The 19471-nt window shown below is 36.4% G+C and overlaps 1 protein-coding gene across 1 annotated transcript; it reads right to left on the reverse strand.

The window, feature by feature from the left end:
* Nucleotides 1-10800: 10800 nt before the first annotated feature.
* LOC139842311 (uncharacterized mitochondrial protein AtMg00810-like) lies at nt 10801-11445 on the reverse strand. Its single transcript, XM_071832464.1, has one exon. It carries the CDS (start codon nt 11443-11445, stop codon nt 10801-10803), a length of 645 nt encoding a protein of 214 aa, XP_071688565.1.
* Between the last annotated feature and the right edge of the window lie 8026 nt (nt 11446-19471).

Consider the following 19471-nt stretch of genomic DNA (forward strand, 5'->3'; position numbering starts at 1 on the left):
TTATCCATCTTGTCATCTTCTCTTATTGACAGGAAGTGTGCTGATTTGGTGAGACGATCAACTATTACCCAAATAGTATCAAAACCACTTGCAGTCCTTGGCAATTTAGTGATGAAATCCATGGTAATGTTTTCCCATTTCCATTCCGGGATTTCGGGTTGTTGAAGTAGACCTGATGGTTTCTGATGCTCAGCTTTGACCTTAGAACACGTCAAACATTCTCCTACGTATTTAGCAACATCGGCTTTCATACCCGGCCACCAAAAATGTTTCTTGAGATCCTTGTACATCTTCCCCGTTCCAGGATGTATTGAGTATCTGGTTTTATGAGCTTCTCTAAGTACCATTTCTCTCATATTTCCAAATTTTGGTACCCAAATCCTTTCAGCCCTATACCGGATTCCGTCTTCCCGAATATTAAGATGCTTCTCTAATCCTTTGAGTATTTCATCCTTTAAATTTCTCTCTTTTAAAACTCCTTGTTGCGCCTCCTTTATTTGAGTAGTAAGGTTAGTGTGAATCATTATATTCATAGATTTTACTTGAATGGGTTCTCTGTCCTTTCTGCTCAAGGCGTCGGCTACCACATTTGCCTTCCCCGGGTGGTAACGAATCTCAAAGTCGTAATCATTCAACAATTCAATCCACCTACGCTGCCTCATATTCAGTTGTTTCTGATTAAATATGTGTTGAAGACTTTTGTAGTCGGTATATATAATACTTTTGACCCCATATAAGTAGTGCCTCCAAGTCTTTAATGCAAAAACAACCGCGCCTAATTCCAAAACATGCGTCGTATAATTTTGTTCGTGAATCTTCAATTGTCTAGACGCATAAGCAATCACCTTCGTTCGTTGCATTAATACACAACCGAGACCTTGCTTTGATGCGTCACAATAAATCACAAAATCATCATTCCCTTCAGGCAATGACAATATAGGTGCCGTAGTTAGCTTTTTCTTCAATAATTGAAACGCCTTCTCTTGTTCATCCTTCCATTCAAATTTCTTCCCTTTATGCGTTAATGCAGTAAAGGGTTTTGCTATTTTGGAGAAATCTTGGATGAATCTTCTGTAGTAACCAGCCAATCCTAAAAATTGACGTATATGCTTCGGAGTTTTTGGGGTTTCCCACTTTTCAACGGTTTCGATCTTTGCCGGGTCCACCTGGATACCTTCTTTGTTCACTATGTGACCGAGGAATTGAACTTCTTCCAACCAAAATGTACACTTTGAAAACTTAGCATACAGTTTTTCTTTCCTCAATACTTCTAGCACTTTTCTCAAATGTTCTTCGTGCTCTTGATCATTCTTTGAGTAAATAAGTATGTCATCGATGAAAACAATGACAAACTTGTCAAGATATGGCCCACACACTCTGTTCATAAGGTCCATGAACACAGCTGGTGCATTAGTCAATCCAAACGGCATAACCATAAACTCGTAATGACCATAACGCGTCCTAAAAGCAGTTTTTGGAATATCATCCTCCTTTACTCGCATTTGATGATATCCAGAACGTAAATCGATCTTCGAATAAACCGACGAGCCTTGTAGTTGATCAAATAAGTCGTCAATTCTCGGCAGTGGATAACGGTTTTTGATGGTAAGTTTGTTCAACTCTCTGTAGTCAATACACAACCTAAATGTACCATCCTTCTTCTTGACAAACAAAACAGGAGCTCCCCATGGTGATGTGCTTGGTCGAATGAAACCACGTTCTAATAGTTCTTGCAGTTGGCTTTGCAGTTCTTTCATCTCGCTGGGTGCGAGTCTATAAGGAGCACGAGCTATTGGCGCAGCTCCTGGTACAAGATCTATTTGAAATTCAACAGATCGATGTGGATGTAATCCCGATAATTCTTTAGGAAATACATCGGGAAATTCTTTTGCGACGGGAACATCATTGATGCTCTTTTCTTCAGTTTGTACTTTCTCGACGTGTGCTAGAACAGCATAGCAACCTTTTCTTATTAGTTTTTGTGCATTCAAATTACTAATAAGATGTAGCTTCGTGTTGCCCTTTTCTCCGTACACCATTAAGGGTTCTCCTTCTTCCCGTACAATGCGAATTGCATTTTTATAACATACGATCTCTGCTTTCACCTTCTTCAGCCAGTCTATGCCAACTATTACATCAAAACTCCCTAACTCTACTGGTATCAAATCAATCTTAAATATTTCGCTACCCAGTTTAATTTCTCGATTCCGGCATATATTATCTGCTGAAATTAATTTACCGTTTGCTAATTCGAGTAAAAATTTACTATCCAACGGTGTCAATGGACAACTTAATTTAGCACAAAAATCTCTACTCATATAGCTTCTATCCGCACCAGAATCAAATAAAACGTAAGCAGATTTATTGTCAATAAGAAACGTACCCGTAACAAGCTCTGGGTCTTCCTGTGCCTCTGCCGCATTAATATTGAAAACTCTTCCGCGGCCTTGTCCATTCGTGTTCTCCTGGTTCGGGCAATTTCTAATAATATGGCCCGGTTTTCCACATTTATAACAAACTACATTGGCATAACTTGCTCCGACACTACTTGCTCCGCTATTACTCGTTCCGACACCATTTGTTCCTTTCGTTCTGTTAACCCCTGGTCCGTAGACCTCACACTTCGTCGCGCTATGACCATTTCTTTTACACTTGTTGCAAAATTTGGTGCAGAACCCCGAGTGATACTTTTCACACCTTTGGCATATCTGCTTCTGATTGTTGTTGTTGTTGCGGTTGTTATTGTTGTTGGGATGATTGTTGTAGTTGATGTTGTTGTTGTTGTTGTTGTTGTTGTTGTTGGGCCGTTTGTTGTAGTTGCAATTGATGTTGTGATTGTTGGGATAATTGTTGCGATTATTATTGTAATTGCTGTTGTTGTTGTATTGGTGATTCTTATCACCGTTTTCCTCCCACTTTATTTTGACTTGCTTCACATTGGCCTCTTCAGCCGTCTGTTCTTTAATTCTTTCCTCAATCTGGTTCACTAGTTTGTGAGCCATTCTACATGCCTGTTGTATGGAGGCGGGCTCGTGTGAACTTATATCTTCTTGGATTCTTTCCAGTAATCCTTTCACAAACGCGTCGATCTTCTCTTCCTCATCTTCGAACGCTCCTGGACACAATAGGCACAATTCTGTGAATCATCTTTCGTACGTGGTAATATCAAATCCTTGGGTTCGTAACCCTCTAAGTTCTGTCTTGAGCTTATTGACCTCGGTTCTGGGACGGTACTTCTCGTTCATCAAGTGCTTGAATGCTGACCACGGTAGTGCGTACACATCATCTTGTCCCACTTGCTCTAGATAGGTATTCCACCATGTTAACGCAGAACCTGTGAAGGTATGCGTAGCGTACTTTACTTTGTCCTCTTCAGTACACTTACTTATGGCAAACACCGATTCGACCTTCTCGGTCCACCATTTCAATCCGATCGGTCCTTCGATTCCATCAAATTCCAAAGGTTTGCAGGCAGTGAATTCTTTGTAGGTGCATCCTACACGATTTCTTGTACTGCTAGATCCAAGGTTATTGTTGGTATGTAGCGCAGCCTGTACTGCGGCTATGTTTGAAGCTAGAAAAGTACGGAATTCCTCTTCATTCATATTCACGGTGTGTCGAGTAGTCGGTGCCATTTCCTTCAAAATAGTCAAATGGAACAAGTTAATCATACAGAATATTAAGAGTAGTTAATAGTATTTCGTAGCATAATATGAACTCATTTATAAAAGCTTTTTCTTCATATTTGCGTTTTATAAGTTTAAATTCGGGTAGTACCTACCCGTTAAGTTCATACTTAGTAGCTAATATACAATTCAACTACTACAATTCTATATGAAAAACTGATTATAATAATATTTCGCGTTCAAACTTTTATATAATATTTTACAAACTTACAATACCGCTTATTTTACATAAAGCATGAAATATAGCACACAATAACTTTGATACAAGATAGTTGTGAAGATAATTCTAGCTAGTACACAAGTCGTTCAGCAAAGGCAATAAAGACACGTAATTCATACGTCCAGAAACAAGTCATGCATTCTGGTTTTACTAGGACTACTTCCCATCCTTGGTCTTGTGGAACATAACCGTTATGGCCGTTGATAAGACAGCGTGTTATAACGTCGTCAAAGGTATGAGGGTTACGTAATGTCCATCAGTCCCGTAACAATCTAAAAACCTCATTTCTTACCCCAATTACCGACTCCGTTACTTGTGGGAACGTTTTGTTTAATAGTTGTAGCCCGATGTTCTTGTTCTCACTTTGGTGAGAAGCGAACATTACTAACCCGTAAGCATAGCATGCTTCTTTATGTTGCATGTTAGCCGCTTTTTCTAAATCATGAAGTCCTATATTCGGATACATTGAGTCAAAATAATTTCTTAACCCGTTGCGTAAAATAGCATTTGGGTTCCCCGCAATATATGCGTCAAAGTAAACACATCGTAACTTATGGGTTTCCCAATGTGATATCCCCCATGTTTCAAATGAAAGTCTCTTATAAACCAAGACATTCTTGGAACGTTCTTCGAATGTCTTACAAACTGATTTCGCCTTAAATAGTTGTGCCGAGGAATTCTGACCGACTCTAGACAAGATTTCATCAATCATGTCTCCGGGTAGGTCTCTTAAAATATTGGTTTGTCTATCCATTTTGTGTTTTTAAACTGTAAAATAGACAAGAGTTAGATTCATAAAAAAAAATTACTTATTAATACAAGCAATTTTTACATATATCATAAAGCATAAGCACACTATATTACATATATTACACCACACGAATACAACTATCTTATTCCGACTCGCTCGTTTCTTCTTCTTCAGTTTTGGTTCGTTTTGCCAAGTTTCTAGGGATATATGATGTTCCCCTAATACGAGCCGTCGTTTTCCACATTGGTTTAGAAAAACCTGGTGGTTTAGAGGTTCCCGGGTCATTGTTACAACTTAAGGACTTCGGGGGTTGACGATACATATAAAGTTCATCGGGGTTGGAATTAGATTTCTCTATTTTTATGTCCTTTCCCTTATTATTTTCTTTTCCCTTTTTAAATTCAGTTGGGGTAATTTCTATAACATCATCGGAATTCTCGTCGGAATCCGATTCATCGGAGAATTGGTAATCCTCCCAATATTTTGCTTCCTTGGCGGAAACACCATTGACCATAATTAACCTTGGTCGGTTGGTTGAGGATTTTCTTTTACTTAACCGTTTTACTATTTCCCCCACCGGTTCTATTTCCTCCTCCGGTTCCTCCTCTTCCGGTTCTGATTCTTCTTCCGGTTCTGATTCTTCTTCCGGTTCTTCTTCGGGAACTTGTGAATCAGTCCAATATATATTCGACTCTTCGTTATTATTAGGTGAGTCAATGGGATTTGTGCTAGAGGTAGACATCTATCACACAATATCAAACATGTTAAGAGATTAATATATCACATAATATATACATGTTAATAATATATAGTTTCCAACAAAAATGTTAAGCAATCATTTTTAAAGAAAACACGGTCGAAGTCCAGACTCACTAATGCATCCTAACAAACTCGATAAGACACACTAATGCAAATTTTCTGGTTCTCTAAGACCAACGCTCGGATACCAACTGAAATGTCCCGTTCTTATTGATTAAAAACGTTCCATATTAATTGATTTCGTTGCGAGGTTTTGACCTTTATATGAGACGTTTTTCAAAGACTGCATTCATTTTTAAAACAAACCATAACCTTTATTTCATAAATAAAGGTTTAAAAAGCTTTACGTAGATTAAATGATAATCTAAAATATCCTGTTTACACAAAACCATTACATAATGGTTTACAATACAAATATGTTACATCGAAATCAGTTTCTTGAATGCAGTTTTTACACAATATCATACAAACATGGACTCCAAATCTTGTCCTTATTTTAGTATGCAACAGCGGAAGCTCTTAGTATTCACCTGAGAATAAACATGCTTTAAACGTCAACAAAAATGTTGGTGAGTTATAGGTTTAACCTATATATATCAAATCGTAACAATAGACCACAAGATTTCATATTTCAATACACATCCCATACATAGAGATAAAAATCATTCATATGGTGAACACCTGGTAACCGACATTAAAAAGATGCATATATAAGAATATCCCCATCATTCCGGGACACCCTTCGGATATGATATAAATTTCGAAGTACTAAAGCATCCGGTACTTTGGATGGGGTTTGTTAGGCCCAATAGATCTATCTTTAGGATTCGCGTCAATTAGGGTGTCTGTTCCCTAATTCTTAGATTACCAGACTTAATAAAAAGGGGCATATTCGATTTCGATAATTCAACCATAGAATGTAGTTTCACATACTTGTGTCTATTTTGTAAATCATTTATAAAACCTGCATGTATTTTCATCCCAAAAATATTAGATTTTAAAAGTGGGACTATAACTCACTTTCACAGATTTTTACTTCGTCGGGAAGTAAGACTTGGCCACTGGTTGATTCACGAACCTATAACAATATATACATATATATCAAAGTATGTTCAAAATATATTTACAACACTTTTAATATATTTTGATGTTTTAAGTTTATTAAGTCAGCTGTCCTCGTTAGTAACCTACAACTAGTTGTCCACAGTTAGATGTACAGAAATAAATTGATAAATATTATCTTGAATCAATCCACGACCCAGTGTATACGTATCTCAGTATTGATCACAACTCAAACTATATATATTTTGGAATCAACCTCAACCCTGTATAGCTAACTCCAACATTCACATATAGAGTGTCTATGGTTGTTCCGAAATATATATAGATGTGCCGACATGATAGGTCGAAACATTGTATACGTGTCTATGGTATCTCAAGATTACATAATATACAATACAAGTTGATTAAGTTATGGTTGGAATAGATTTGTTACCAATTTTCAAGTAGCTAAAATGAGAAAAATTATCCAATCTTGTTTTACCCATAACTTCTTCATTTTAAATCCGTTTTGAGTGAATCAAATTGCTATGGTTTCATATTGAACTCTATTTTATGAATCTAAATAGAAAAAGTATAGGTTTATAGTCGGAAAAATAAGTTACAAGTCGTTTTTGTAAAGGTAGTCATTTCAGTCGAAAGAACGACGTCTAGATGACCATTTTAGAAAACATACTTCCACTTTGAGTTTAACCATAATTTTTGGATATAGTTTCATGTTCATAATAAAAATAATTTTACCAGAATAACAACTTTTAAATCAAAGTTTATCATAGTTTTTAATTAACTAACCCAAAACAGCCCGCGGTGTTACTACGACGGCGTAAATCCGGTTTTACGGTGTTTTTCGTGTTTCCAGGTTTTAAATCATTAAGTTAGCATATCATATAGATATAGAACATGTGTTTAGTTGATTTTAAAAGTCAAGTTAGAAGGATTAACTTTTATTTGCGAACAAGTTTAGAATTAACTAAACTATGTTCTAGTGATTACAAGTTTAAACCTTCGAATAAGATAGCTTTATATGTATGAATTGAATGATGTTATGAATATCATTACTACCTCAAGTTCCTTGGATAAACCTACTGGAAATGAGAAAAATAGATCTAGCTTCAAAGGATCCTTGGATGGCTTGAAAGTTCTTGAAGCAGAATCATGACACGAAAACAATTTCAAGTAAGATTTCCACTCGAAATAAGATTGTTATAGTTATAGAAATTGAATTAAAGTTTGAATATGATTATTACCTTGTATTAGAAAGATAACCTACTGTAAGTAACAAAGGTTTCTTGATCTTGGATGATTACTTGGAATGGATTTAGAAAACTTGGAAGTAAACTTGCAATCTTGGAAGTATTCTTGATTTTATGAAACTAGAACTTTTGGAATTTATGAAGAACACTTAGAACTTGAAGATAGAACTTGAGAGAGATCAATTAGATGAAGAAAATTGAAGAATGAAAGTGTTTGTAGGTGTTTTTGGTCGTTGGTGTATGGATTAGATATAAAGGATATGTAATTTTATTTTCATGTAAATAAGTCATGAATGATTACTCATATTTTTGTAATTTTATGAGATATTTCATGCTAGTTGCCAAATGATGGTTCCCACATATGTTAGGTGACTCACATGGGCTGCTAAGAGCTAATCATTGGAGTGTATATACTAATAGTACATACATCTAAAAGCTGTGTATTGTACGAGTACGAATACGGGTGCATACGAGTAGAATTGTTGATGAAACTGAACGAGGATGTAATTGTAAGCATTTTTGTTAAGTAGAAGTATTTTGATAAGTGTCTTGAAGTCTTTCAAAAGTGTATGAATACATATTAAAACACTACATGTATATACATTTTAACTGAGTCGTTAAGTCATCGTTAGTCGTTACATGTAAATGTTGTTTTGAAACCTTTAGGTTAACGATCTTGTTGAATGTTGTTAACCCATTGTTTATTATAACAAATGAGATGTTAAGTTGTTATATTATCATGATATTATGATATATAATATATCTTAGTATGATATATATATATATATATATATATATATATATACAGTTAAATGCCGTTACAACGATAATCGTTACATATATGTCTCGTTTCGAAATCATTAAGTTAGTAGTCTTATTTTTACATATGTATTTCATTGTTAATACACTTAATAATATATTTACTTATCATTTAACATAATTAACCAAGTGTATCAATATCTTAATATGATTCATATGTACCTAGTAAGACGTTGTTATAACGATAATCGTTATATATATCGTTTTCGAGTTTCTTAAATTAATAGTCTCATTTTTATGTATATAACTCATTGTTAAAATACCTAATGAGATACATACTTATAATAAAATCATGTTAACTATATATATAACCATATATATGTCATCGTATAGTTTTTACAAGTTTTAACGTTCGTGAATCACCGGTCAACTTGGGTGGTCAATTGTCTATATGAAACCTATTTCAATTAATCAAGTCTTAACAAGTTTGATTGCTTAACATGTTGGAAACACTTAATCATGTAAATAACAATTTCATTTAATATATATATAAACATGAAAAAGTTCGGGTCACTACACGTTAGTTATGTAAGTTCTGAATCCTACAACATGTGATTTCATTGCCTTCCAAATCTTAAAGTACTTGTCAGGTAGGTGACCACTGAAGCCATTATTTGAAAGGTCCAACATCTGTAACTTAGGGAACTCCGAGTTATAAGTAGACGAATCATTAATTGCACCGTAAAATCTGTTGAAACTTAAGATAAGCACTTGAAGCTGAGTAAGAGATACTAACCAAAATGGGAAGACACCATCAAAATAGTTATCTCTAACGGCGAGAGACTTCAAGTTAGTACAGTTAGCTAATGATTTTGGTAACTGACCCAGAAATCGATTTCCACTCAAATCCAACATATTCATCCGGCACTCACGCGTAAATGTATCTGATATTGTGCCACCAAAGTTATTTTGAGAAAGATTAATAAAAAACATTGATTTGCCAAAAAGACATGTAGGAAGGGTTCCAGTCAAGTTGTTATAAGACAAGTCTAGTAGTATAAGGGATTCAACTTGACATATCAATGGTGGTATCTCTCCGGTGATTAAGTTTTCTGAAAGATCAATAAAAAACATTGTTTCTCGACTGTTGTTTAAAATCCACGTGGGTATAAAAAACATTGCAAACTTGTTATTTCCTTTTGGAAACGGAGAAAGGTGGGAAATTCCTTCAAGTCACATGATGTCAATTGCAATTCTTTCAGTTGAGGTAGGGTGCCTTCGGTGTAGTTCTCACTGGTGACAACTGATTTTTCCTTCTAAATGCAAACCTTCGAGGTTTTCAAGTCCTATGAACGTGTTTAGGTCTACGCTGCCGTAAAATTTGTTACCACTTAGCCCGACATAGTTTAGCTTTTTGAAGTTGGAAAATGCACTGGTAATGGGGCCGTTCAGTCGGTTATCAACAAGATCTACATTTGTTAGTTGGGTGAGGTTCATAAATGAAGATGGGATACGACCGGGTATAAAATTTCTTGCCATTGAGACAACACCAAGTTTGGTTAAGTTTGCAAGAAAAGGAAGGATCTCTTGGTATATATTCATAGCACTAGATTGAGATGTTCAAGGTTTGTCAGTTTCCCAATCCACCCGTAGTCCGATGACGTCTCGAAATTGTTTTCACTAAGATTTAAATTTCTAAGTATCGACAAACTTCCCAAATAAGGAACTGGGCCTATGAAATTGTTTTTTGAAAGACTCAAGAGTGTGAGTTGTGTCAAGTTAGAGAGTGAACATGGAATGCTACCCGAGAGGAAGGAATCATCAAGATTCAATGATACCAAGTGGTTTAGGTTGCATATGGAATGTAAGATAAGATTGTGAATGTGTGTTCTCATTCATAAAACACAGCCGTATATATACAAGATGTGTATCCCTATCATAACAAAATATTCTAAACATATGGAAAGGATTGTATGCTAGCTATCAAATTTCTATCCTATGATACACCATACACACATGGCATATATTACAAAGATCACGACCAAATATAACAAAATCATATATCTATCTAATATAGCCCCTTAGTTTGAACGGTAGGGAGACCGAACGTTCAAACTGCTCCGAAAGTCTTCAAAGAGAACACGCGGTAATCGTTTCGTAAAAATATCCGCAAGTTGAAATCGTGTAGGGACATGAAGAACCCGAACCTGACCACGTGCTACCTGTTCGAGAACAAAATGTATGTCCATCTCGATGTGCTTTGTGCGTTGATGATGAACAGGATTTCCAGACAAATAGATGACATTGACATTATCACAAAAAAACAATCGTAGCCTTCGATATAGGACAGTTTAGTTCTAGAAGAATGTTGCGAAGCCAACATGATTCCGAAACCACATTTGCAACTCCTCTATATTTTGCCTCGGCACTTGATCGGGAGACAGTTGGTTGACGTTTTGCAGACCAAGATATCAAATTACCACCTAAATATACACAGTACCCCGGAGTGGATCTTCGTGTGTCCGGGCACCCGCCCCAATCTGCATCGGTGTATGAAACAAGAGAGGACAGTGACGAAGGTGTAAGATGTAAACCATGAGTCAATGTACCTTTGAGGTATCGTAAAATACGACGCAATGCTTGCATATTAACTTCTTTCGGGTCGTGCATATAAAGGCATATTTGCTGAACCGCGTAAGAGATGTCGGGTCTAGTAAACGTTAAGTATTGCAACGCACCGGCTAGGCTATGGTATTCGGTAGGATTTTTGTATGCGGGACCTGTAGAAAGACTTAGTTTACCGTTAGTGTCTACCGGTGTTTTAATGGTATTGCATGAGGACATCCCTGCACGGTTGATTATATCCTCAACGTATTTGTGTTGACTCAAAAAGAGTCCCTGTTCATTACGCGTTACAGATATGCCAAGGAAAAAACTGAGCGATCCTAAATCTTTCATGGGAAAATTCGTTGGCAAATGTATTCATGAGAGAGCTGCGTAGCGTACTAGAAGAGGTAACCAAAATTATATCATCAACATAGAGGAGTATGTATGCTGTTTCATTCCCATGATGATAGACGAATAACGAGTGATTGGATTGACTATGATGAAACCCAACTGTCATAACCCGTCCTTAACCATAAGAACGCGTTAGATAACGTATGATTTCATTGCGAGGTATTGACCTCTATATGAGACATTTTTGAAAGAAAACTGCATATATTATACATTACAAACCATAACCATTATTTTTGTTACAAACTTAAGACAATAAAAAGAAGATTAACGTTTAGCGATAATCTTCGACTTACAAACTTTACAAATGATGACAACAACACGGTTTCTAGCATATTTTACAGTACAACATCTTGGATATGCAGTTTTATTTTTGACACAAACATGCGTACGCAAGATCCTGGTTAGATCCAACATGATGCAGCGGAAGCTTTAGAAATCACCTGAGAATAGACATGTTTTAAAAAGGTCAACATAAAGTTGGTGAGATATAGGTTTAATGCCGGCAGCAATATATATATAGACCACAAGATTTCGTATATAAACAGTTTAATAAAAGTATTCTAAGTGGTTGAGCACTCGGTAACCATACTTAACATTTTCACGTCGCATATTCCCTTTAATATGAAATCTTACTACACCGTACCAAGTGTAGTCACAAAACGAAGTACTGTGCAACCGTTGAATACTGGTCGTCCAGTCCGGTTGGGGTTGTCAGGCCCGATAGATCTATCAACAGGATTCGCGTTTACAATACCGCTGTAAATATTAGTTACCAAGCTACAGGGAAGTATGCCAGTGGTACAACTCAACGTAGAATATATTTTTCAGTTACTTGTGTCCATATCGTAAAACATAAAATACATGTATTCTCATCCCGAAATATTTAGAGTTTAAAAGTGGGACTATATACTCACACTTGTCTTGATGATATATATAATTTGACTCGGTCTTCCGGTTGATATCACGGACCTATCCATATATAATATATCAATATGTTTTCATTTTAAACAAACGTTACATATATATATATACTTGTTATACTTTTAATACTTTGAATATTTCCTTAGTCCGAAGTTAGCATTCCGATGTTAGTAATTCAATTTTTAATGGTTCATTTTTAGATGTTTAATATACCCGCAATAAATAAAACCCCCAACGAAATAAATAAAACCCCAACGTATATGTATTGGTCGAGATTAATCTTGACCCATGGTACCGGTGTTGTCAAATGACGTGTTGCGTACAATCATGGGATCTTATGATTAATCTTCTCGTGTTGTTTACGGGTGATCCTGAACCATATAAAATTGAATTATAAGTACATATATATAAAATATCATGTTATCTTAGAAGTATGTGATTTTATGTAAATTTTTCCAATGAATCCCGAAGTCATTTAAGCCTTGGATAACCAATTTTGTTTCGGTCATAGTTTCTTCGTTACAAGTCCGTTTTCGTTGATTCAACTTGCCATCTCCTTGGATCGAGTCCCTCTTTAAGACTATGAACTGTAAATACCTTAGTTTGTATTCAAAATCACACGGCATAGGTCAAACTTTAGTGAAACTTATGAAGTTAATCATTTTCGTTACAACAAAATCATTTAATGACCATTTTTCTAAAAATACTTATACTTTGAAAAACCAAGTTTTACCTTGTTAAATTAGCATATACATAAGTTATATTACAGGTCTTGAAGTATTTTAAAAGTTAAGTTAGAAGGATCTATTTAGTTTGCAAACAAGTTTGAAAACATTCAAACTATGTTCTTGTTGTTAAACTTGTATACCACAAAATATGATAGCTATATATATATGAATCGAATAAGGTTATGAACATATATTCTACCTCAAGTTCCTTGGATGAAGTTGCTGTAAAAGAGAAGTAAGAAGCTAGAATCAAAAGGGTGATAGAAGTGGATGAAAGATTGGAAGTAAGTTGGTGTTCTTGGAGGGTTTTCTTGAAGTGTTTTTGTATGGTTTTCTTATGGTGTTTTAGTATGGTTTTTGAAGCTAGATCTTTATGGAATTTTGCTGGGTTGTTATGGAGTTTAGAGAGTAAGAAAGAGTGTGTGTTTTAGCTAGGAAATTGAAGTAGTAAATGAAGCAAAATGATCATGTATATATACACCATAAAAACGTGAATGATGATGATGATGGACAAGTTCACATGTTGTATTTTTGTGTAATAATTCATGCATGCATCCAAAATCCAATTACCTTGCTCTAAGGGCAGTAACAAGGGTGGGTTAGGTGGTGATTTGATGTGTATTTACTATTAGTAAATACGTATAGAAGCTTGGTATGATACGAGTACAAATACTCTAGGTATACGTATAGAAATTTTGTGAAAAATGGAATGAGGATTCAAATATAGCTATCTTTTGTGAATACACTTATATGATTTTATGTATTTAAGTTCTTAAAAGTGATTAAATACATTACTTATACGATATATGTATAAACATTATAAGTCTTAAGTATTTATGTCAAATAACGTTACGTATAGTTATCGTTTTGAAAACTTAAGTTAGTAGTTTCAAAATACACATATAACTTGTTGTTATTAATACAAAATGAGATATTAAAACATTTATTAATCATGTTAAATATGTATATATACATTTATATACACAAACGTATAATTATCATATATTGTATAGTTCGTGATATCATCGGTCAAACTAGACGGTCAAACGTTGTGTAAAACTCTTTTCGGAAATATAAATCTCGACAATTTGGATTGCTTATCATGTTGGCAAGGTTTAATTTATGTAAATATTAATCTTATAAGTATAGTATGATCGAAAAAGTGCGGGTCGTTACATTACCTCCCCGTTAAATAAATTTCGTCCCGAAATTTTAAAATTGTACCTATTTTGCGTCATCGAGAAACAAGTGTGGATACTTTTGCTTCATCTGATCCTCTCGTTCCCAAGTAAACTCGGGACCTCTTCTAGCATTCCAACGAACCTTAACAATCGGTATATTGCTCTGTTTGAGCTGTTTAACTTCACGGTCCATGATTTCGATTGGTTCTTCGACGAATTGTAGTTTCTCGTCGACATGGATTTCTTCAAGAGGAATGGTGAGGTCTTCCTTTGCAAGACACTTCTTAAGGTTTGAGACGTGAAAGGTATTATGTACTCCGGCGAGTTGTTGCGGTAACTCGAGCCGATAAGCTACCGGTCCAATGCGTTCGATGATCTTAAACGGGCCTACATACCTTGGGTTCAGTTTACCCCTTTTTCCAAAACGTATCACACCTTTCCAAGGTGACACCTTTAGCATAACCATGTCCCCGACCTGAAACTCTAATGGTTTCCTTCGGACATCGGCGTAGCTCTTTTGGCGACTGCGGGCTGTTTTTAATCTCTCCTTGATTTGCACTATCTTCTCAGTCGTTTCATGTATGATCTCGGGACCAGTTAATTGTCGATCTCCTACTTCATTCCAACAGATAGGAGATCTACACTTCCTTCCATACAATGCTTCGAATGGCGCAGCTCCAATGCTCGCATGATAACTATTATTATACGAGAATTCTGCTAACGGTAGATATTTATCCCATCCGTTTCCAAAATCGATCACACATGCCCTGAGCATGTCTTCAAGAGTCTGAATTGTTCTTTCACTCTGCCCGTCGGTCTGCGGATGATATGCGGTACTCATATCCAAACGAGTTCCTAGTGCCTCCTGTAGTGATTGCCAGAACTTTGAGGTAAATCTACTATCACGATCGGATATAATGGAAATAGGTATTCCATGCCTTGAAACAACTTCCTTTATATACAATCGTAATAGTTTCTCCATTCTATCCGTTTCCTTTATAGGCAAGAAATGTGCAGACTTGGTGAGACGATCAACAATCACCCAAATGGTGTCGTATCCCCAGGCAGTCTTTGGTAACTTCGTGATGAAATCCATGGTAATACCATCCCATTTCCATTCTGGGATTTCTGGTTGTTGAAGTAACCCTGACGGCTTTTGGTGTTCTGCTTTAACCTTGGAACAAGTTAAACACTCCCCAACATATGTTGCAACGTCTGTTTTTAAATTAGGCCACCAATAACGTGTCTTAAGATCTTGATACATTTTTCCAACTCCAGGATGTATCGAGTATCTTGTCTTATGTGCCTCGTTCAATATCAACTTCCTTAATCCACCCAACTTCGGTACCCAAATACGATTTGCAAAATATCGAATTCCATCTTCCCGCATAATGAGTTGCTTCTCATACTTCTTCATTATTTCATTTCCTACATTTTCTTTAGTAAGTGCTTCTCGTTGAACTTCTTTGATTTGTGAGTTGAGATTCATACGAATTTTTATGTTCATTGCTCGAACTCGAATTGGTTCTCGTTCTTTTCTGCTTAAAGCATCAGCCACCACGTTTGCCTTCCCGGGATGATAACGAATTTCACAATCATAGTCGTTTATTAACTCGACCCACCTACGTTGCCTCATGTTCAATTGTTTCTGATCAAAAATATGTTGAAGGCTTTTATGATCAGTAAACACAGTGAATTTAACCCCATACAAGTAGTGTCTCCACATCTTCAATGCAAACACGACTGCTCCCAATTCTAGATCATGCGTCGTATAATTTCGCTCGTGAATCTTCAATTGTCGGGATGCAAATGCAATAACTTTCTTCCGTTGCATAAGAACACAACCAAAACCTTGTCGCGAAGCGTCACAATATATTTCAAAATCATCGTTCCCTTCTGGTAACGATAAAATAGGCGCCGTAGTTAACTTCTTCTTCAGTATTTGAAATGCGTTCTCCTGCTCCGAGGTCCATTCATATTTCTTCCCTTTTTGCGTTAACGCTGTCAACGGCTTAGCTATTCGGGAAAAATCTTGAATAAACCTTCTATAATAACCGGCTAAACCCAAAAATTGGCGTATCTGTGTTGGTGTCTTAGGAGTCTCCCATTTTTCAATAGCTTCAGTTTTTGCTGGATCGACCTGAATTCCTTTGCTATTAACAACGTGACCAAGAAATTGCACTTCTTTCAACCAGAAAGCACACTTAGAAAATTTAGCGTATAGCTGTTCTTTTCTCAACAACTCTAATATCAACCTTAAATGCTGCTCATGCTCTTGCTCACTCTTGGAATAGATAAGAATATCATCAATGAAAACGATAACAAACTTATCTAAATACGGACTACAAACTCGATTCATGAGGTCCATGAATACAGCTGGCGCATTTGTCAACCCAAACGGCGTGACCAAAAATTCGTAATGACCATAACGTGTTCGAAAAGCAGTTTTCGGAATGTCCTCTTCTTTGACACGTAGTTGATGATAGCCCGATCTTAGGTCGATTTTCGAATAAACACATGATCCTTGCAATTGATCAAATAAGTCATCAATTCTCGGTAGTGGATACCGATTCTTGATAGTTAACTTATTTAATTCACGATAATCTATACACATTCGGAAAGATCCGTCTTTCTTCTTGACAAACAAAATTGGAGCTCCCCACGGTGATGTACTTGGTCGTATGAATCCACGGTCCAGTAATTCTTTTAACTGACTTTGAAGTTCTTTTAGTTCGGATGGTGCAAGTCTATATGGAGCACGAGCCACTGGTGCAGCTCCTGGTACTAAATCTATTTGAAATTCTACCGATCTAAATGGAGGTAATCCCGGAAATTCTTCCGGAAAAACTTCAGGAAAATCTCTTGCCACAGGCACGTCGTTGATGCATTTTTCTTTCTTTTCGACTTTATTAACATGTGCTAAAATAGCGTAACATCCCTTTTCTAAACACTTCTTGGCTTTCAAACAGCTAATGAGTTTTAGCTTTGAATTACCCTTCTCTCCATAAATCATCACCGGTATTTTATCCTTACCAGGAATACGAATTGCCTTCTTGGCACAAACAACTTCCGCTCCTATTTTGGACATCCAGTCCATGCCGACTATTACATCAAAACCTCCTAATTCCACGGGTATTAAGTCGATTTTAAACGTTTCTCCGGCTAGATTTATTTCACAACCACGACAAATTTTATCGGCTTTAATTAGTTTACCATTAGCTAACTCAATCAAGTACTTAGCATCTAGAGGTAATGATGAACAATTCAATTTAGTGTAAAAATTTCTACACACATAACTTCTATCGGTGCCAGTATCAAATAAAATAGATGCTGATAAGTTATTAATGGTAAACGTACCCGTAACAAGCTCCGGGTCTTCTCGTGCCTCTCTAGCATTAATAACAAACACTCTTCCACGTGCAGGTTCGCCATTCTGATTCGGGCACTGGCTCTTATAGTGACCTTGTTTTCCACACCCAAAACAAGTAATATTAGCCAAAGCAGTTCTATTTGCGTTGGTAGCAGGAGTCTTGTTACCATTTGTAACGAGAGCCTTACAATCTTCAGCAAGATGACCCTGTCGATTGCATTTAGTGCACAACACACTACAGTAACCAAAGTGATGTTTGTGACAACGGTTGCATAAAGGACTTTGTCCTTTGTAACCAAAGCCTGAACCGCTACCCGCACCTTTCGTGGTTTCTTGTTTCTTATAAGGTTGTTGTTGGTTACCTCGATCATAACCTCCATTCCACTTTTTCTTGTTCCCCAATACCTTCACCTCAGTATTGAATGCTTTCTTGTCCAAAATGACCTGATCCATTAGCTCGTTTGCCATGGTTATAGCTTCATGAATTGTCTTAGGTTTCGACGCCGTAACGTTTGCCTTGACCTTTTTGGGCAAACCACCTTTGTACATTTCAATCTTCCGTGCTTCGGTTGGAACCAATTCAGGACATAGTAAAACCAATTCCATGAATCGCTGATTGTAGTTGGTGATTTCAGTACCAACCACCTTCAAACTTCGTAACTCATCTTCTAACTTAATAACCTCATTCCTTGGACAATACTCGGTGATTATCATTGTTTTGAATTCTTCCCATGGAGTATCATAAGCTACATCTCCTCCTACCGCCTTCACATAATTCTTCCACCATGTGAGTGCACTATCTTGTAAAGTGCACGATGCAAACTTGGTCATGTCTTTTTCATCACAACCACTGATTTTAAACACCGTCTCCATCTTTTCTATCCATCGGGTTAAACCGATCGGTCCTTCCGTTCCACTGAATGATGATGGCTTGCAAGCTTGAAACGTCTTGTAGGAGCATCCTACACGAGGATTTGGATTAACTGCAGCAGCTCTTGCAGCCTCAACCCATAACATTCTGTCGTTCACTCGCTGGTTGATGAAGTCCTCGAGTTCTTGTTCCGTCATTCGATTCAATCGCGCCATTTCCTAATGAAAGAAAATAATTATTCACATGGATTATTATAGATGTAGTATGTATTTATAGTACATTTATAGCTTGTTAATAATATGAACCAGGTATTATTATAAAAGCCTTTTCTTCTTATTAGCGTTTTATAATTATATCTTGGGTAGTACCTACCCGTTAATGTTCATACTTAATAGCTTAGTACAGAATCAATTACTACAATCTAAATAATACTTAACCATGGAAAATTATTGCATTTCATACTTCGCTATTTTACATATGCTTATCTTACATCAAACTTTAAGCAAACCACACTAATAATATTATACAAAACATTATATGATTCCATGGCTTAATACGGCAGTGCATCGTTCGGTCTATTTTCTAGGGCGTTTAGTTCCAATGAATGGCCTAACGCTTATCCTAGCTGTCTGCCTACGTTTTGGCTGAGGAGCCGAAGAACTAGATGCGGGGATAGCACTAATAGGAATAGCGGGAATAGGGGTGGTAGTGTTGAGTGGAATTGGTGCCACGTCATTCTTACTAAGTTCGGGATTTGAATTTTCTAATTCATTCGCTTTTCGTTTCTTTCCTTGATCGAATTTTTCTTTCGTAATTTCTAGTATTTCTTCCTCGGGTTCACTTTCTTCTTCGGGTTCACTTTCCTCTTCGGGTTCACTTTCCTCCTCGGGTTCAC

The sequence above is a fragment of the Rutidosis leptorrhynchoides genome, chromosome 1 (assembly GCF_046630445.1).
Source record: "Rutidosis leptorrhynchoides isolate AG116_Rl617_1_P2 chromosome 1, CSIRO_AGI_Rlap_v1, whole genome shotgun sequence".
NCBI classification, from domain to species: domain Eukaryota; kingdom Viridiplantae; phylum Streptophyta; class Magnoliopsida; order Asterales; family Asteraceae; genus Rutidosis; species Rutidosis leptorrhynchoides.